Source organism: Budorcas taxicolor, chromosome 5, assembly GCF_023091745.1.
Source record: "Budorcas taxicolor isolate Tak-1 chromosome 5, Takin1.1, whole genome shotgun sequence".
Classification (NCBI taxonomy): domain Eukaryota; kingdom Metazoa; phylum Chordata; class Mammalia; order Artiodactyla; family Bovidae; genus Budorcas; species Budorcas taxicolor.
Window position 1 is genome coordinate 134,394,848 of NC_068914.1, and position 21,831 is coordinate 134,416,678.

The following is a 21,831-nucleotide window of genomic DNA, read 5'->3' on the forward strand; positions in this document are numbered from 1 at the left end:
CAGCCAGGACAGGATTGGTTTCTATGGCTTCATCCTCAGAATTTAACACTTGCTCTCCGTTCTCCCAGGTCCAGGCCTGAACCACCCCGTGCGTATCTTCAGCTACTCCCTCTTCAACGAAAGGCAGAAAGCGGCCTTGCAATCACTAATACGATCACTTCTCAAAAGCCTGCAGATGCTCAAGTTCATGGCCTTCCTGGCCTTTAGCACTGTGCCCTGTATAACAGGGAGGAGCGGTAGTCTCTGATCACGCAGCCTTTCACACCTCGACTTCCTGCGTGAACCTGGCCTTCCTCTCTTATCGCATGGGTCCTCAGAAGGCTGGCTGATAGTATTATAATCTCAGCTTCAGCTACGGACAGAAAATGACTGAAGACCAGAGGACCAGTCTTCACTCTAGCAGCGGGCATGCGATACAAGACAGTCAAAGTCCCTAAGATTTTTTATTGGGGAACAGAGAAGAAATCTTATCTTTTGATTTAAACAACTAAAAGAATGTCATCTGGGGCTGTGAGTAGCCATTTTCCCAGTTAAGTGGAGAAAAGCTTTCTTAAGGAAAAAGGTGGGTAAGAAAGGGCCTTGAAGGATTCATTCATGTCACTCCTGGAATTAATATGCAAGAAGAGCTGGCTTTCACTTATAATACTTGGCTTTGGGTCACTGACATTTGCAACAGTATGAATCCTAACTAGATGACAAATGAGAAGCAGGAAAATGGCCTGGGATGTTCAGGTTTTCTTTTCCTGCCATCTGTAATAGGTCTTCATTTCAAACATCTCACTGGCTATTATGTGTCAGATGCTGGAAACATGATTATGACACAGTTTCTGCCTGCAAAGAGTTAACAGTCTAGAGAAGTGGTCCCCAACCTTTTTGGTACCGGACACAGGTTTTGCGGAAGACAGTTTTTCCATGGACTGGGACAGGGGGTATGGTTTAGGGGTAAGTCGAGCTCAGGTTGGGTTCATGCTCCTGCAAGAATCTAACGCCACCATGGACAGGCAATGGAGCTCAGGTGGTAATACAAGCAATGGGGAGCACTTGTAAATACAGATGAAGCTTTGCTGGTTTGCCTCTCACCTGCTGCTGTGCAGCCCGGTTCCTAACGGGGGACCCCTGGTCTAGAGGGATTCTCTTAGTGTTTCTGAAATTACTGGCCACTTCAAAGAATAATTCCCAAGTAGCCAGGAGGCTATTCCTAAGGAACCAAAGACTTTCCCGAGTGACTCTGACACGTCGGTGACCTGCACCTCATGAGGCCCACCTTCTACTTCTCCCAGGCCTTTCTAGGATCCACTGAGTTCAATCGTCTCTAAGCGGACTCTATCTGCTTTACTCATACTCCTGACAGCAGACAGATTTCAGTATTTCCTCTATTCTCCAAATCACAGTAGGCTGAACCGTCAACATTTCTAAGTGGAAACAGCATGGTCATTGCCAAGGTCCGTCTCCCAACAAGCCTCACAGGTCCTCGCATTATCTTGGCTTCATCCTGGTTCTGGCCACTCAGTTGGGCTTCTGAGCAGATCCTATCTGTATCTTGAAGGAGAATCACATAAGCCACACTCGAGAAACAACTGATTTCCTAATTCATACTGGGACAGACAGTCACATAATGAGAATACTTAAATTTCACAAACAGCCACATTATAAGGCTATTGAATAGCATGGAATTAAGATTGCTGTCATCATCAAAACTCATCAAGAAATATTTATTGAGGAAGTATTATGAGAAAGGTTTGAGCTGAGGGACAGAAAATACAGCTATAAACAAGCTGCTTTTCCTGAAGGCTACCTACCATGAGTGTATGTAGGCAAACAGGTATTAACCAACCATTGGCTTGATTTTAAAACGTGGTTTTTCAATATACTATTTCTGAAATAAGGATAAAATGGTTTATTTAAAATGGTTATATCTCTCTGTCCTCCCTAAAAAGCTGTTATTATTATTAAATCAGTGGTACTGATGACTACTGGGAGCTTAAAAGAAATATAGTGGTTATAGGATTAAGTATTTCATCATAATCCCTGTTAAGTGTTAAAAAGAAATAGAAGGAGAGAATCTGATGAGGGGCAGAACTTACACTGGAGGGGCTCCACTAAGTCTCCCCAAAGTCTCATCTAACACAACAGTCAGACTGACCCTTTCAAAGCGCGAAATCAGACCATGCTTTTCCTCTGCTCAGACCTGCGACAGCGCCACAGCACCCCAGGTTAACAGCCAATTACGCCCACCAACACGGCCCCCACAGCCCTGCCTGTCCTCTGACTGCACTGCTTTTTCTCCCACACCCATCCCTCTTCACTCTCCTCCTGATCCTCCACTCTAGCTCTGTTTTTTTCTTACAGCACTTATATATGCTTACATACCACAAAACTTATTTATCAATGTTATATTTTCTTTTTCTGATAGTCCCTCCCCTACCATTCCACTCCCAAGAAGAGTAGAGTTTGGCGGGTATATTTTGTTTAATGATGTATCCTATTCACTAAGGCATGTAATTATGAGTTCAAAATGTACTGAAGAGAATTGGAAGAAAAAATGTGTTGGTGAGTGACTAGGTAACTGGAAGACTGTGCCACTGGGACTGAAATAATAGTTAAAATCATAATCATAGTTAGCTTAGCCTTGCTCTCTAGTAGACAGGAGAGGGTAACTTCTGTTGCAGTGTTTCTCCTTTTTTCTAAAATTCCGCATCACATCAACCCCACCCCAAGTCTTTCACTGGCTACAACAACACTGTCACTCAGGTTACAGCCCAATCTCAAGCCCAGATGCTATTAATTCTTCATCTGTCAGGTGACTTTGTGCTGCTCTGTTCTGATCACTCTGTGTGGTTTCACAGCTGAGCTTCAAGAAGAAGGATTACTCCTTACGTTCGTGAGAAAGGCCTATTCCATACTGGACCAGTTCCTCACAATGCATCTGCTCAAAGCATCATGCACACGTCATAGCGTTTATCAGGCTGTACATTTATGATTATGTTACCACCGTCTCTCCCACTAATTTAACTATAAGCGCCGTAAGAGTAAGGTCCCTGTCTGTTTCATTCATAAAACCTAAAGCACTCAGCACACAATGCTCGCTAAGTATTTGTTGAATGAGTTATTGGATGAAAGAATATGACAGTGCTGGCTTGGATCTACATATATTATTTGGAGATAAAGCAGCTAAGACAGCATTTTAAGGGGTAGAGGGTATGTTTCGTATTCATGAGGGGGAATAGAAAATAACGATGGGAGTCCTTTGGAAAGGCCAGATTTTAGCCACCTAAAATGTGATGTCCTTTTTGAGGTAAGCAGCTCAAAATGCAAACCATCATTAACACTTCTACCTAGAGCTCTCCCCCCAACCACCAACCCCCTTATTCTGGTCAAGGGCCCCAATCATTCTTGTAGCCACTCAGACACAAAGGCTTCTAAGTAAATTTTGACCTCTCTTTCTCTGACAACCTCCCAGCTCACCAAGACTCCCAAGGCCTGTCAACTCCTCTTTAATAACTTTGATCAATGGCCTCCTTCCTTTCCATTCCACTGCTACCAACTTGGTTCCAGCACTAACTCACTCCCAGATTACAGCCACAGACCTAGAAAGGGACTCCTCCATTCCACGTTTTGCCCCTCTCTAAGCCATGCTGCCTGCATTAAAATCTCTCTTAATACCTTCACCTTACGCTATTAATGCTATGCCAAAAAGCAACAACAAAAAAACACCCACCTGCAGTGGCTTGCCTAGAAATGAAAATCTCAGCCTTACATTCAAAGACCAGACACAATAGAGCCGCAAACAGAATTCCTAGTCTGACTTCTCATTATCCTAGCATTTTTTCTAATCACCTACCAGCAGGGCAGTTATCACTATTCATCACTATTTAACAACTCAAAACCTATTGACCAGTATTTTTTTAATAGAATCTCAGAATTTGGACTTTTCTTTACATCCACTCGAGAGTGCTAGTAATGGGCACTCTTCTAGGTACTTGGTATATATGTGAATTCCTGCCATCCCCTAAAGGCCTAACTCAACTCCTGCCTCTTCCTTCAAGCCCTTCGCCTTCAACCTGGCCCTATGTTTCTTCTTGTTTCTCTGACTTCTTAGGATGCCATTTGAGTGACAACCAGCATCACTTTTATATGAACTCCAATTTGCTCATACATAGCTATACATGTCACTTTTCACCATTTAACCCCAACTTATACATATCTTTATAGAAAGGTGAAAAGGTCCCAGGAGAGAGTATTTGCCCACAAGCACTGAGAAACCCCTTGTCTTTGTAGCACAGACAGAGATACCTAAACAGGGATGTTTACACCCCACCAGTTTCTGTGGCCTCCAATTCCTTGACTCTTCCAACCAATTCTTTCCCTACTCCCCTTTCCTTCCTCCTTCCTAAACTACACCAGCTTTGACAATCAGAAATACAAACCAAGAAAGAGGTCCATCCGCATAAGAAGGAAATCACTTGAGAAATCCAGAAGGGGCTCGCTAAATGCAGTCACTTGCACTGTGGGGACTCCTCTGGTCCTACCCCAACTAACTCCTCTGGAGGCTGGAGGCCAGCAGTACCAGCACAGACACCACTTACCAGGGGCTCACCAGATGCTGGCATTAAGCTATAGGCAGGCAGTACAAGAAGACGCTGAGCAGGCCTGGTCCTGAGCAATGGTCCTGGGACTAAAAAGGACCATGAGATCCCATGATAAAATTCATGCTATTGGAAGTCCTGTTATCTCACCCTTGAAACCCTAAATACACTTTATCACTGAAACATTTATGGGAAACTTTCCTAATCTGTCACAAAACACTCTGCTTTTCCTTTATGAGGATGCCATTTTAAAATCACGTTTGCTCCATTTTTTTAAAAAAACAACCCAACTGCACTGGGTCTTCATGGCTGTGCAGGCTTTCTCTAGTTGTGGTGAGGAGGAGGTACTCTCTAGTACGGTGTGCGGGCTTCTCATTGCAGTGGCTTCTCCTGTCGGGGAGCACAGGCTCTAGGCGTACGGGCTTAGTTGCCCCAAGGCATGTCAAATCTTCCCAGACCAGAGATCGAAACTGCATGTGTCCTTTCATTGACAGGAGAGTTCTTAACCACTGGACCACCAGGGAAATCTCATTTTTTGTTTCCATGTCTCTTTTTCCTAATAAGACTGTATGCTCCAGGAAAGCCTCAGCTGAGTCACCAAATACCTAGAATAGTACCCAACACCAGCACTCTGGAGTGGATGTAAAGTGAGAGTGAAAGTGAAGTCGCTTAATGACCAAATTCCGAGATTCTATTTAAAAAATACTGGTCAATAGGTTTTGAGGGGTTAAACAAGCTTTCATGTGCCTACTAACCTACCTACTAACCTAGGGGGCTTCCCAGGTGGCTCAGTGGAATCCGCCTGCCCACACAGGAGATGTAGGTTCGATCCCTGAGTCAGGAAGATCCCCTGGAGAAGGAAATGGCAACCCACTCCAGTATTCTTGCCTGGAAAATCCCACGGGCAGAGGAGCCTGGTGGGCTACAGTCTGCAGAATCACGAAGAGTTGGACATAACTGAGTGACTGAGCACACACATACTAACCTATCCAATGCCCTTGTTTCTTTGAAATGATGTCTATTTCCAAGCAATCTATTTATGGAGGGACACATACCATAGGATCTGTTTATACTGCTCTGTATTTTTAGGTCTAGCAGAGTCTTAGCCCAGAGACCTTAATTTGAATGATAGTGACTAATAGTGAAGCTATAAGACCTACAACAGGACTTCAATCTCTTTAAGCTTCAGTTTCATCATGAAAAAGGGCGCAGGGGGAGGAGGGGGGGGGGAGTAAAAAAAGGCTACTGTGAGTATTAAATTCATCGAATGCTCTGTTGAAGTGCCTCACACTAGGAGTCCGTGGGCCCCACACCATCTCCCTTTAATACTCCACATGCTTTTCTCTCTACCACAGTTGAAGGTTGAAACCACAGTTCATTGTTATGCTGTACCTAACGAATTAGCATAAAGTGCTTCATACACAGAAGGATTACTCATTCCAAATACTGTTATGGATATGGAAAAGATGTACAATGTCCATGAATTGTTCTGAAACATGATGTTGCTACACCCAATTCTAATATTATAGTACGACCATACCAAACAATTTTAAATATCAAATACATTGCAATATATTCTCACATTCTCACGGCAGCTATGTTCCCTGTCTTCACTCATAGTTTCAGTTGTGATAATCTATGAAGAAACAGATTTTCTTCTCACTTGCAACTTTAAATGGCTATTTCATACTAGAATTCCCCTCACTGCAGATTAGTTTGAAATTCTAAGCACACATTAGATCCAACTATAGCAGATACTGAAATGAAACTTCATTAGTCAAAAAAAAAAAAATCAAACATTGCTCTATTTGCATATCTAAGTTCAATGTCAGAACTTTAAATTTAAATTAAGGAAAAAAGCAATATGAAAATATAACCTCACAACATTTACATACTACTTTATGACCTGCAAAGACATTTTTGATCCCCAAACCTGTCACATAAGACAGTGACCTCTAGATAATTAGAACAAAGTTGCTCACTATTCAGAGAGCATTGTTTTAAGATTTACGTAGCACTTTAAATTAACCCTCTTAAAGCTTTGAAGCACAAAGTAACAGTCAATGACACATACATTTTAAGCTACCATGACCTGTCATTACAGAGTCATTAAGTAATATTTTCAAAGAGTAAGCAGAAAGCTTTATAACCTTCAAATATATGACTATCTTTGAGCTGAGTTATTTGAATATTTAAAGCTATACTTCATAAATTATAAAAATCACCGGCAACTTTCAGCATTCTTCCCCAAAAATAAAAAGCATGAATTAATTGTTAAAAAGCAATATGGAAACAATAATCAAATTCAGACTCTGTTTATATGTTATTTACACACACACACAATAAAATAATTTAGAGGCTGGCTAGCTTAAGGCAAACTTTCTTCATTAAAAAAAAACCTAAATATTTATTGTTACAATAATTAATTTTCAAATTTTAACATTTTTCTGGCCAAAGTGATTTAAAGTAAAATACCTTCTCTTTCTATTCTGTTTCCTAACTGTAAACTTTCATGAAAGAACCAATTTCAAAAACTGTATAAAGTAAACTGATTATCCAGCTCAAATTTATACAACTCTTAACTCTGATCCGCCCCTCTGTTGACATTAGTGAGCGCTGTCAACTGTACACACACAACTCTCCCACTGTGGCAACAGAAAGAGTGAAGACACACAGCTTTGGCTCTACTTAGACTTATCTGTGGTTATCTGTATCTGTGGTTATCTACACACAGCTTAAAGACAGAGATTAAATAGTTAAGCAGGATCTGAAAGCTAAGTAACTTTCCACATTTCCCATACTATCTCTTCTTTGGCACTCTGAGTGCATTATTCTGTAGAATATTGTAAATTCCCAGAACCATATAAAATTCAAAGAAATTTGAAAGTTGGCTGGAACTGAGAAGTTGCCTTTTCCAGCCCGCCTAATTCAAAGATGTGAAGACTGAGCTCCACTGTCAGGGGGTCAAGGCCACAGTCCTGCCTTCCTTCTGCTCTTCTTACTGCCCACAGGAATGCAGGTGTTGATGCTGAAACATCGATACAATCCAAAGATAAATTCTTGGCCATTTGCCATTTTGAACCACCACCACCATTGGTTCTGAAGAGAATTTGAGAGTTAAATGTACTTCACATGGGAACTAAAGTAGAAACAACTCCAGTTCTTGGTCTCCCTTCTTGCTCTGGGAGCCTCCAAGGAACACCGGATTAGGAATAACAAGATGATCAATGGGTCTTTTATCTGCCTTTCATCTTCTCTGTCCCATGTGAACAAAACCCACCCTGCTCACTCCATCACCTCTTTTTATTATAATCTGGTCAATAATCTCCTTTCTTCATCTAACATAGAACCCACAGTGAAAAATACATCCACCAACAGCCATCACTTTCCTACGGCAAACTCCTATCCTTTCTCCTACTCTGAACATTCTAAATATAGTTCACATCCCGGCTGTTTCTCATCTTGCTGTCTTTGCAGACTCCTAAGTTCCAAAGGCATGTTTCTGTTGTTTTATTATGTGGTGTGACAAGGAAAAGAGTTCTTCTGACGACAACCACAATTAAAACGAGATTCAGACATGGTAACATAGGCAAGAGCACTCTGCAAACTGTTTCAGATACAAGCAGTGCCCCTAGTACACTACAATAATCAAGCACCCCTAATTGCTCATAACAACACAAGAAGGTAAAAGGTTTTGAGGAAATGACAGCCCACATTAGAGATTTAACTGATCTTAAAAGAAATTAGCCTTCTGATACAACCCAGAAAGGAAAAACAGTAGCACATAACATTCAGCAAATCATGTATTTCTCAATGGTTGTTTTAAACTTCTACTTAAAAGAAGTTTAGAGGTTTAATGAATGCATATTTCTAAAACGTGCTCAACTTTAGAACAAATTACCTTCATAAAGTAAATTCTTTATTGCTACCTTTGGACACAACGATTGGCTGTCTCCCAATACCACATGATGAAAACTCGCTAACTTAAAAATGCACGTAGAATTAAAGTCAAATTATTACAGCTTTCTGAATGCAGTCCTTATGTGCCTGAGAAACTTAGGCATGACACAAAAAAGATTCTAATTTGTTTAAGTCAACATAAAAGAAACTAATCAAAAGGGCTAGTGAAACAAAAGAAAACTTGGTCTTTTGTAACAGCTTAGTTCTAAATTAAAACATACATATTCAGCCTGCACAAAGTAACATTTTGCACTGCCAAATAAACATTCATCTAAGGATGTACACATTCACCAAAATTTAAATAATATTGAGAACTATAGTGTTACTCCTATTCTGCAAGATCAGTGAGGCTTAATGTACAGCAGTTAAAATTATACTGGGTACAAGTAAACGAACTCCATCCAAAAAAAGCTGTCTTCGGAAATATCAATACTTGGTCCAAAAAAAAAAGAAGAATCCCTTTCATGACAATACAAACTCACTTTAATTCAGGATGAAAAAGAACTCTAAAGAAAACAGTTGGTGACTCTGCACTTTATTCACGCCTTTGTTTTCTAGGCCATCTAATGATCACAGCACAATCTCCAAATAAAAGATGCAAATCAAACATATCCAGGGAAGGACCACATCATGAAACTGTACTCCATTCCTGTATCTTCATTCTGCTTTCTCCACTTCTACATCCAAAAAAAGCAAGCATAACTAGTATCTGTATGTTTCCCTAAATATTTTATGAAAAATCATTCTAAAAAAAAATGTTTAAGCCATGTAGATAATTATAATTTCGTGAGGTATGACATCATCTTTAAAATGGCACTCAGTAAAATGCCTTATTGGGCTGGATGAAGCAGAGGTACCTTAAGCTAGGTATCTGTTATTATTAATAAGCCAATGACATCTCAACAAAATCTCGTAGTTAAGCATTCTCCTTCAAGCCTCAGTTCCTTAAAATGAAACAAAAAAATTTTAAACAAGCTCTCAAGTTAACAGTTCCTAATTTAAAATGAAGATAAAACCACCTTTATGTTCCCTTGAGGGATAAAAAAAATCTTCCTACATAATGTTGACCTCAAACTGGTGTATCTGTCTCCAAGCACTGTCAAGTTAACAGTTAACAGAAATTACTTCAATATTCTATAAAATTAACTTAAAGATTAGGACTGGTCATTTGTCCTTAAGTGCTACTGAAAGCCTTTTATTCAAACACAAATGCCAGTAAAACATTTAGATATGAAACTCTGAAACTTAGCTCTATTTACATAAACTGAGGCAAATTACAAATACTCCCACAGATGTTTGTGAAATATTCCATATTTATTTGTTTTTACTTTCAGCCCTGTCACTATCCATCAAACTGTAACCTAGCTCTACATCACTTTCACTACTTATTAATAGCTCTGGTCAAAATACACATGAACAGAATTCACTTAAAAAGAAAAAAGGTAACATGCTAAAGACAAACTACTACAATCACTCAAGAATATATACAGAAGCACCAAAAATATAACTGTGGCCACAAATGATCTAACTGCTAAATCAATGAATGCCCACGCAAATAACATAAGAAAACTGAGTGCTGTCTTTTACCTCTAATTCCAAGACCCATAAAGCATAAAATCAAAAAATACTATAAACCTTAAGAAATCATGATTGTACCTCGACATACAACCAAAGGTTAATCATAACATCTGAATTACCAAGGGAAAAAAATCATAATTAAAAAGACTCACTTTATATAGTATCTTGCACCTTCAAAAGTATATGCTTCTTCCCAGCCAGTAGGCAAATCTAAAAAACATGTATTTCACAATCAGTATTACTTCAACAGAACAGCATAGTAAGTTTCAAACCATTTTAATTATTTCTTTTCAGGATCAGTGATTTTCATTTATTAAGTTTCTAACCCCACCCTCAAAAAAAAGCATTAGACTGGCAGTAAAATTCACAGTAGATACAACATCATTTTTGGGAAATAGCAATTCATATGTAATGCCACCAGAAAACTATCAACCACATTAGAGATTATCTGACAGAATTATACACTTTGATCAGAGTGGAGAGGAAAAAAAGCCAAGAGAGGTCTTCTAATCCCAAGTAAATATCCATGAACAGCAGGCCAAAAAACCCCCCAAAATCAAAGAAAGAGACTGTGCATAAAAGGTAACACCCACTTCTTCCTAAGGATGTTGAGTCTATTTAAGACCACACCTTTCAGCTACACAAGTGAATCCATCCGGGAAGTGTCACTGATGAGAGAGAACTTCCTAAGTATTTAATTAAGGGGAATGAAATCTGACATCACATGCTTTATACATGTGTGTTTCTACAGACTTGGCTTGCAGAGATGTGAAGTTTCAAGTCATAAACCTGGCAAGAATGCAGGTGAATGATGCTAACATTCTGTGCTTGCAAATTACTTACAAACGACCAGTAGCTTGGATTTAATCATGATACTGCTCTGAAATAAAAAACCACTGATGTGTGTGCAAAATCAAAGCAAAATAAACCAAACCAGAAAAAAAAAATCAAGATCATCTCTCTCAAAAATCAAATTAACCTGAAATCACAGAATAAAATTTTTCTAACGTGTCAATGTTATCAAACCTGGGGAGTATATACGATAAAATATGTATTTCACATAGCCAAAATAATCATGGACCAATTCCACAAGACGATGAGGCTACATAACCTAAACACCACATTGTCCCCTGTGACACAAACCTGTTACTATCCATAACGCAAAGAAGCCACTGAAGTTGACTGTATGTATGCCAAACACCAAAATGTACATTTCAGTCAAAGAGGACACTGAGGAGTTAAGAAATATGACGGTGAATTAGTCAGAAATGCCTCAAAAATGGAACCTCATCATGCTTGCTACACCAGCTTTCTCTTTCCTCCTCCACCTTTTTGCAAATTTGGGGATATTAGTCACTGTGCTGAACTCCAGCATTTAATACAGGAGACAGGCTTGTTCAATAACCTGGCAACTTTAAGAGAGAACCTCGGAGTTGGAGAGGAAATATCCCGGAAGACTAGCTCTACAGAGCTTTTCTGAAGCCGGCCTCACCTTCCACGCAAACTGTTCTCAAGCCTTTCCAATCACCAGTAACAGAGGCAGGCCAGGAAGAGAACACATGTTACGTTTCAAAGGCAAACAAGTTTCAAGAATGTACACAAAGACTGACAAAAGAAAGCCAGAGCAGCACTGAAGCTCCAATCTGCTCCTCTCCAGCTCAGCTCACAGGCAGCCTTCAAACCAGCTACCCAAGGCACCAAGGCACCGAGCTGGTTCCCCGGCGACCCTCTCCAATCCGGGACCCAGGCCCGCACGCGGGACGCCCCTACCCCCACCCCCAGCACGCCCACCAGCTCCGGGCGGCGTGTGCGACCTCGGTGCTGCCGCCGGGGACTTTGAATCGAGCTGGCGGGCAACTGCAGCTCCAAATGCCTCCTCTGGCCCCGGCTGCACGAGGTAAAGAGCCCAGATTTCCCCAGCCGCTCCGGCGCGAGGAACGATCGCAGCACCCCCGAACTCCTCGCCTCCTCCATCAGCCACCTTACCCCCAAGTCCCACCTCGGAGGAGGAAGCCGCCCGGGAGGTTGTGGATACGTTCTCCCGGCGGACCGGAGGCAAGGATCCCGGGGCTGCACGATGGGAGAGGGAAAGGACTTCCTAAAAGATGGCAAGGGGCCCCGGGGGCGACAGGAGGACTCAGGAGTGGCCGCGGGAGGAACAACTCAGGGTCCCAGCTTTCCCGGGAGAGAGGAGTGGGCCACCCTACAGGGGTGGGGGGCGGAGGGTGAGCAGTTTGGAATGGGGCAGAGGGCGCCTCGGACTGGCGGCGATCCGAGGCGGAGGAGAGGGGCGTCCGGAGACTCGAGGGAAGCCCCCCGGCGGGCCCCACCCCCCCGGTTCCCTCTACCTGCGGCTGCCCCCGCCGGCCTCCGCCCCACCTCGACGCCTCCCGCGGGACCGCGGCTCGGGGCAGGTAGCGAGGCAGGGAGGCGGGCGGCCGGGGCTCTGCCGCCTCCTCCCGGCGGAGCCCAACTCCTCTCAGGCCCGGCCGGGCTCGGCGTTACCTGTGCTCTGCCGCCGGTGCCCGGTGACCACGGCCTCGCCGGTGACGGGGTGCAGCCAGGTGGTGCTCTTCGCCTCCTCGCTGCAGGGGGGGGGGAGAAAAGAAGCCGAGACGGGGCGTGAGTGGGGACGCCGTGCGGAGCCGAGGGGGCCGGAGCGGCACCGACCCGCCGCGCTGTCCCGCGGTCGCCAGCTTCCCGCCCCCCTCCGGGCCCCCCGCGCCGGCCCCGGTCCTTTACTTGATGAAGAAGACGCGGCCGCCCCTGGTGATCCCGTAAGTCCAGGAGCGGGGCAGGGAGCAGATCCACTCCAGGTTCAGATCCGCCGCCATGTCTGATCCCCAGCCGCCGCCGCCGCCTTGTCCTGCTGCCGCCGCGGCTGCCGAGGGAGGAGGGAGCGAGCCAGCGAACGAGCAGTGCGAGCGCGGCCGGAGCGCGCCTCCCCGGCCCGGCGCGGCCCCGCGCGCGCCCTACCCCCTCGGGCGGCGCCCGCCCCGCCGCCCGGGCTGGGTCGGGCCCGCGCCGCCGCCCCTCCGCATCCTCCGCGGCCGCCGGCCGGCCGCCCCGCCGCGCGCTCGGGGGATGGGCGAACGGCGCCGCGCCCCGCGGCCAGACCCCTCCCTCCCGCGCCGCCCCCCACCGCCCCCGCCGCCCGAGCTAAGGTTCCGGGATCGATCGGAAAAAAAAAAAAGCGTCCTGCCCCCCGGGCTTTGCCTAAGGCTTCCCAGCCCCAAGCGCGATTCAAAGAGAGCCTAATCTGAACACCCTTGATTGCTCTCTTTCTAAAACAACAGAAACACAGCATCTGAGCTTTGTTTTATAAGAGCTATTGACTATCTAAGATTTTTCCCAAAAAAAGAAAAAAATATATACATATGTGTGTGTGTATATATATATAGATAGATAGATATATATATATCGCTTTAAAAAGGAAGGCCGTTTTTATTCCAGCACACGGAAGGTTTTTCCTGTTTGTGTTTTGTGTGCCAGATAGCAACGGTTTGACAAGTTGCCACGGACCCACAAATAAGAGTGAATTCAGACTCGACACAAGTTTGCCTCTTCCTGGACCCCTTAAATCTTTTAACGTTTTGTAAAATACAAACTTGTCTTTTTCTCTAACTTTTTTAAAAATTCAGTTATTTACCAACCTGAATTTCTACTTTCTCATATCTCCTATAAATTATATTACCTAACTGTACAGAGCCTTTGAAACCGTGTACATTTTTGAAGTCCCTACAACAGCCCTGTGGATAGTACTATAATCCCCATTTTACAGATGGGAAAAATAAAGTTTGAAGAAACTTGCCCAAGCGTCCCCATGGACTGCAGCCCACCAGGCTCCTCTGTCCATGGAACTCTCCAGGCAAGAATACTGGAATGGATTGCCATTTCCTACTCCAGGGGATCTTTCCGACCCAGGGATCAAACTGGCGTCTCCTGCTTTTGGCAAGTGGATTCTTTACACCACATGGGTAGCCCTCAAGGTCATAGTACTAAGTGACAAAGCCTGTATTTTAAGTGACTGTTAAATTTTAAAAGTCTATTTGTATAATCACACTGCTATACTTAAATTTTAAGTCCCACCTTTCCTCTGCCCTCCCACCCTTTTTTGTTGTTGTTTTGTTTTGTTTTTTAATCAGAGAATGGCAGATTTCATTGCAACTAAGATCTCCCTTAAGGCCAGCTAAGAGCACTGGCCTCCTCTCATTGTCACTGATGCTCAGCCACACTTGGAATTGCTTCTGTGTCTTTGCAGCAAGATGACTCATGCCAACAGGAGTACACAGCTCAATAATAATAGTACTACTTGGTATTCTCATAGCACCTTTTCCTGACCAGTTCTGGGGACCTCTGAAGAATTATCTTACTCATATTCCCAAATGCTCAAAGAGGCAAATCTTTTTCAACAGTTACAGAAACTAAGGCAGGAAAAGGGTAAATGACCTTGGCCAAAGCAAGGTCCAGCCACTAAGATGGAGCCTGGATGAGAATGCAGTTTCATTGGACTTTTATCTCTCATCCTCTAATTCCCCAAGGCCATTCTGTCTTTGGTGAAAAGGAGTCTGCAATTACTGCTATAATTTTCCTGTCCATCTGCATACACAGGGGAAAAAAATAACATCACTTTAATGTTTCTCTCTTTTCGGTTCCTTTGCATTCTCCTCTTTCATTTCATTGCTTCTTGACATCTTATCTCCTGCCCAGTCTTTGGAAAAATGAGTTTTTGTTTTTTTTTAATCAATGAATAACTAGCAGGAAATGTTCCACATTACCATCAGTGGTCACAGGATGTAACACAGCAAGACAATCAAGAGGTATTGACTTTACATCATGCTATCATTATATACTGAAAAATCTAAAGTAGGTCTTTAATATCATAATAATAACTTTAGAAATCTGGTACCTGTTAGTACAGGAGTATCATTTGACTTTTTTTACTTCATACTGCTGAGAAGTCATTAAGTTGACCATAGGTTGTATGGAGATTTCATTTTACCTGTGAATCTTTGATTTACAAGATTCATGAATGCAAGGCATATTTCAAAAAGTGATAAAAAAAAGTGATAGAGATTCACTTAATAAAAATGTGTATCTTACAAAATCACATTTGCAGTGCTTAAATAGTAATCTAAAATCTTATGTACAATTCCCTATGTCTCAAAATTTAGAAAAGGCAGTAAATAAAGTTAGTGACAATATACAAAATGAGGCATATACAAAATGCTCCTGATTTGGAAAAGTAATAGTCCCTGTGGCTTCAGGGAAGCAATTAAAAGTGGCTTCGTACATTAGAATGTGAGGCACTCTGGATAATTTTCACCCTTAATGAGTAAAGCTATATTCTTTATATTTTCCTTGAATGTCCTTTCTCTGCAGCTTTATTGCCTTACCCAGGTCTGCTTTACTTTCTATTTATGTGTACATGTAGGAAGCGAAGAATCATGTCTTCTCCATCACTGAATCCTTCCCAACCTTGAGTCAGTTCTCAGATGGTTATTGGATTTCATTTTCTTCCCAGTGCTTTGGCCTCCCAGCAGAGTTAGTTTCCAGTAACACATCCCCTTTTTATCACTCTGTACCTCTTCAATAACTGACTCAGATCTAAACTCCTATCTAACCTCTGCTTTTTTTTTTTTTTTTATACTTCCATCTAATGAAACCATTCCATTTCATACATCATGATCTACCTTTTTGAGGCGTATCAGCCTATGACTGTTGCAGCTTCTCTGGAAAAGAAGTTTAAAAGCGCTGAGCACTAAAAGTAAACATCACTCTGTCTATATATAGAGGACAATCCTTGTCCTAAAGAGCTTCCAGTTCAAATAGATCAGAAAAATACACACTGTGACAAGAAAAATCAGAGGAAAGTTTCTTAAAATACGTAAAAGGGAACAAAGTGACATCTTAGAAAACAACAAATAAATGTTTCCCCCTTTTAATGGAAATGATAAAAGCATGAGCTCTGGAAAGTAGACAAAGAGGCTCTAGAGAGAGAAGTGTCTTTTTTACTATCAAGAACCATCTCTTATTCATGCACATTGTTATTGTTCAGTTGCTCAGTCATGTCTGACTCTTTGCCACCCATGGACTGCACTACTCCAGGCTTCCCAGTCCTTCACTATCTCCGTGAGTTTGCTGAAATTCATGTCCGTTGAGTCAGTGATGCCATCCAACTATCTCATCCTCTGTCGCCCACTTCTCCTCCTGTCCTCAGTATTTCCATTTACCAACAAAGTTTTGTGACTTTGATTAGGTTGTATTTCCAACTATGTTTGTGTTACCTTATATGTTGTGTTACTTATTCATTCACAGAGTAAAGAATATTGTAAACAGTAACTTTAATTACTCAACTATAACATGTTTTGTTGTTTTTGTTTAGTTGCTAAGTCACGTCCGATTCTTGTGACCTCATGGACTGTAGCCCACAAGCTCCTCTGTCCATAGGATTTCCCAGGTATCAAACCCGGGTCTCATGCCTTGACAAGCAAATTCTTTACCGCTGAGCCACCAGGGAAAGTGAAAGTGAAAATTGCTCAGTTGTGTCTGACTCTGCGACCCCAAGGATTATAAAGTCCATGAAATTCTTCAGGCCAGAATACTGGAGTGGGTAGCCAGTCCCTTCTCCAGGGGATCTTCCCAAACCAGGGATCGAACCCAGGTCTCCTGCATTGCAGGTGGATTCTTTACCAGCTGAGCAACCAGGGAAACCTCTATATATCAAGAAAAGTTGTGAGGAGGGGCAAATAGCAGATGCAATTAGCTTATTGAAAATCCAGAGAGAAAAGGTCGAAATTGAGGATCTAAAAGAAGACAAATAATATTTCAAAGTCAATGTTTTAGAGATTCTTTTTCTGTTAAAGAATAAACTGATCAACGAGTTATACTTGAAATTATTTCCCTCATTCATTCAATGGCCATTTATAGAATCCCTACTCTATATGAGGTACCAGCTGGGTGAGAGGAATCAGAAATCTTGGCCTTCTATTTGGCTTAGAAAGAAAGATGGAGATGTATATATTGAAGTACAGTTTAGAAGAAGCATCTCTACCCTTCACATAGAAATAAACCACAGCAGTTGCTTTCTAAGGGAGTCTTGTGAACCCTCAAAGCTTATCCCAGACTACAGTCTATTCATGTTGATGTTTTGGAGAGCTCTTCAATTCTAAATGGGGATAATTGAAAGAAATATGTAGTAGCACTAGTAACCCTATTACTGGCTGATCCGTCTACCACAGCTGGGGTTCTAGGCTAAGTTGGCATCTGCTTGGAGGCTTGGAGACTCCCAGGGATGGATATCAAAAATCTCTTCAAGGAACTTACCTGTGAATCTCTGGATTCGTTCAAATTAAACACCTCTTCCTTTATCCCGGTCATCAAAGCTTCAGTCATCTGCTTTTTTAATTTTTTTTTTTTTTTGCGGTAAAAGGACTTCCACCAGGGAAATCCTTAACACTTCTTTTAATTCTCCACCATTTGCATTTTGGTCTTTTCTCTGGTGGCTCGGTCAGTAAAGAGTCTATCTGCAATGTGGGAGACCTGGGTTCAATCCCAGGATGGGGAAGATCCCATGGAAAAAGAAATGGCAACCCACTCCAGTATTCTTGCCTGGAGAATTCCATGGACAGAGGAGCATGGTGGGCTACAGTCCATAGGGTGACAAAGAGTCAGACATGACTGAGTGACAAACACTTTCCTTTTCACTTTCAGTGGTTAAGACTCCATGCTTCCGCTCCAAGGGGCACAAGTTCGATCTCTGGTTGAGGAAGATCCCACATGCTGCAGGGAAAAAGAAGTATTCTATGATGCACAAGCAAGAGTCTGGATACACTGAGTCATGAGTCTGGCTGAATTTCCTGACTTTGCCATGAATCAGTGTGTGACTTTGAACAAGTCATTTAACCTCCATTCCCTTCTCAGACCTCTGGATTCTCATCTGTCAAGTAAGGGTGTTGCTCTATTTAGTATGTCACCCATGATTCTCTTTGGCTCTGAAGTTCTCTGCTTTCATGGAGTGAGCATTCCAGTAGATGAAGCTGGGGATGTTTCATCACTGTGAACAGACACAAGTAAGACGCCTGCTGTATAAAACTGTTTAGGACTTTCTGCTGCTCAGATGGTTTGTTATAGAAAACTTTGGAAGAACAGTTTAGAAAGTTCTTTCACATGCAGTGTCATATTTAACTTGTACATAGGTATTATTAATGTATTATAAACAAGAATATGGGCTCCACAAATATATTACGTAATCTAGCCATTAAGTGGCAAACTTAGGGCTTGAGCCTGGTCGATTTCGATGAGCCTTAGGGTTTGGATGTTCAATTTCAAATTCTGTCCATAAAGGATTCTCCTCTTAGCCAAGCTCCATTTGTTCATTCTCTTCCTTACCTGTAATCACTCTCTCCCTACTGCAGCCGGTGTCTGTTCTCACCACGTCACTGCACCTGCTCTTCTGAGTCACCAGGCCCCTCCTGAAGGCTGCCAAGTCCAGTAGATGCTTTCAGCTCCAAGCGTTCTTGATCTCCCTTCTGTAATCCATATGTCACCACTTCCACTCCTTGAAACTTTCCATTTTGGAGTTTCTTAACGTCACTTCCTTGTGATTCTCCTCCTGCTCTTTGCTCTAAACCATCTGCCGCATAGTCACCTGGTAGCTTATCTCAGTGTTGATTCCTGGGCCTCCCCCAGGCCCATTCAACCAGAACCTCTGAGGATTAGAACAAGGAATCCACATCTGACGATCACTTCAGTGATTTTTGTATACATTAATGTCTTAGAACCACCGCCTGATATGATGATAATTCCTAGCTTATTTCCAGCCTAGACCTCGCTCCTGAGTTCTAGACTATTTATCAAATTTCTTTCTAGACCTATTTCTTCTGGAATATCCCTTCTGAGTGGTCCTCAAGAACTCAAATTCAACATTCCCGAAGAAGTCGTTTTCCTCCAAATATTTGCCCCATCCCATGTGTTCCTCTCTTATTGACTGATTTGTTGTTGTTATTGCTGCTGTTGAGTCGTTAAGTCACGTCCAACTCTTTGCAACCACATGGACTGCAGCACACCAGGCTCCTCTGTCCTCCGCTATCCCCTGGAGTTTGCTCAAATTCATGTCCACTGTGTCAGTGAATGGTACCAGCATCCAAACAAACATCCACACCAGAAACTTCAGAATCATCCTACCATAACCAGTAAATAAATTGCATTAATTATTCATTAAATATCACAAAGCTATCCCCTTCCTCACTTCTCAGGTCCTAATATGAGCATTCATCGCTGCTACAAGAAGGATTGTTTTTTTTTTAAATGCAAATCATATTATGTTTCTTTCTTGCAGAAAATCTTCTCAAGGCTCAAAAATCTGAGAAGACAGATCCTAAGCCTGTTGCCTGGTATTCAAGACCCTTCTTGATCTGAGCCCTGCCCACCCACTGGTCACCATGAGTTGCCTGGGTGTGTCCTCAGTCACTTCAGCATCTCCAACTGTTTCCACCCTATGGACTACAGTCCTCCAGGCTCCTCTGTCCATGGGATTCGCCAGGCAAGGATGCTGGAGTGGGTTGCCATACCCTCCTCCAGGGAATCTTCCCAACCCAGGGACTGAACCTGCATCTCCTGTGTCTCCTGCACTGCAGGCAGATTCTTTACTGCTGAGCCACCAGGGAAGCCCAGGCTTACTGTTCTCTAATTGAGCCAGGTTCTTTCAGGTCTCCATACATGCTCCTCTCTCTCCCTACAATGTCCTCTTCCCTGTTTACCTAACAAACTCCTACTTATGTTTACACTCTTAGCTCAAGGCTTCCACGAAGAAACCATCTCTGGGGGACTTCCCTGGTGGTCCAGTGGTTAAGACTCTGCACTCCACTGCAAAAGGCACAGATTTGATCCCTGGGCAGGCAGGTAGGATCCGGCATGCCTGATGGGGTGGCCAAAAAGAGAAACCATCCGTGATTCCTTTGGGTCAACAAGCTACTCCTTCTGCCGCATTCCCATGCCTTCTCTACTGAACTGCTCGTGTAGTCTACATCTCCTTCCCCATCTTAATTCCCTCAATGGAAACGTTTTATTTACTTATCGTTATCACCTAACATTCAATAGACGTTGCTTATGTGAATGAATAACAGTACCGATGTTTACATAGTGCACTGTATTTATGAAGAACTCCTTATTTGCTACTTATCTCTGTCTTTATTACTGCAAGTTGCCAGTGAGTCACGCTTCTTTCCTTTCTTAGATTTAACATTCTGTTTAGCTTTTTATAGAATATCCCATATAGAAGAGGAAAAAAAAAAAAAAAATGGCATGAGCCCAAGACCAGCATAGCAGTATATGAAAATAGCTGCTTTCTGGATAACTGTCTACCTGGCTTAAAGAATAGTAAGATTTGTAGTTCTATTGAGTGAGATATGGAAGGACAGAAAGGATTAAGCATTGTCTGTAATTGCTAAAGGGCCTTATGGCGTCTTCTTTTGAATATAAGTTCTTCCTAGAAAAAGCAATATTGATAAAAATAATACGTAGTACCTAGAAAATCAGATACTATAGCTGAATGAACTGGAGGGAAAAACAAACTTACAATCATGAATTATGTGTGTAGCTGTAAGTGATAAAGGTTATCAGATCTCATGCCCTAAGCCCAAGGAATAAATGAAAGAAAATGAAAAAGGGAATGAAAATGAAAACGGAGTCATTTTCTCCTTCATTGTTAGTGTTTTGGGCATCTCAGGTCGCTCAGTGGGTAAAGAATCCACCTGCCAAAATTTAGGAGATGCAAGTTTGATCCCTGGGTCCAGAAGAGCCCCTGGAGGAGGGCATGGCAACCCACTCCAGTATTTTTGCCTGGAGGATTTCATGGACAGAGGAGTCTGACGGGCTACAGTCCCAAGGGTCACAGAGAGTTGGACACAACTGAAGTGACTAAGCATACATGTTATTGTTTTACTTTCTGAATAGATGATTTTTCTTTAATATTTTGAGTCACTGCTTGCTTAAAGCAAGAGATTTTCTCCCAGCTCATCTTATTATAGAAAACTATGTGCATGTACATATATGCATATATTTCCAGATGTGTCTTTCTGAGCCCAACTTTATCATTTGTACAGAGTAGATAGAAATAGCTCTTTATCTTGCTTTTTTTTTTTGTTTTAGTATTATTTATTTGGCTGCATCAGTTCTTAGCTGTGGCATGCAGGATCTTTGTTACATCATGTGAGATCTTTCACTGTGGTGCATGGATTTCCTATTATTAGTTGTGGTCCATGGTACTCTGGCTTAGTTGGTCTGTGGCACATAGGATCTCAGTTCCCTGACCAGGGATCGAATCCACGTCCTCTGCATTGCAAAGCAGATTCTTAACAACTGGACCACAAGGGAAACCCCTGTGTATGTTTTTTACTAGAGTATTTTAAGAAAGTTTCTTGGGTAAGCAATCTTCATAATAGGGTGATTTTAACTTTTTTATAATTGTCATAACATTCATCATAAGCAAAATGTAATGATTTATGAATTTGTCAGCAATATTTAACATGCTCAGAAGATTAGATGATGTTCTAAATATTGATGAAAATAAAAGAATCCCTTCTGTTCCTAAGTAAAAAGTTTGGTGCTAAATATTTTGATAGCTGGAGAAATTCTCATTTATACTATTACCCTGTGGTAACTAGCTTTATTATGATTAGAGATTCTTTATCTGCCGTTTATTTAT

At 42.3% G+C, this 21,831-nt stretch overlaps 1 protein-coding gene across 3 annotated transcripts in view; it reads right to left on the reverse strand.

Moving 5' to 3' along the window:
- PLEKHA5 (pleckstrin homology domain containing A5) overlaps positions 1–12,999 on the reverse strand; it is a 258,925-nt gene extending 245,926 nt beyond the window's left edge. For all 3 annotated transcript variants that reach the window (XM_052641064.1, XM_052641062.1, XM_052641061.1), the window contains exons 1-3: positions 12,867–12,999; positions 12,630–12,709; positions 10,277–10,334 (exon numbers count right to left, since the gene is read on the reverse strand). In XM_052641064.1, coding sequence (XP_052497024.1) covers positions 10,277–10,334; positions 12,630–12,709; positions 12,867–12,958 — 230 coding nt within the window. In that variant the 5' untranslated portion in view covers positions 12,959–12,999. The remainder of the gene's footprint in view (positions 1–10,276; positions 10,335–12,629; positions 12,710–12,866) is intronic.
- Between the last annotated feature and the right edge of the window lie 8,832 nt (positions 13,000–21,831).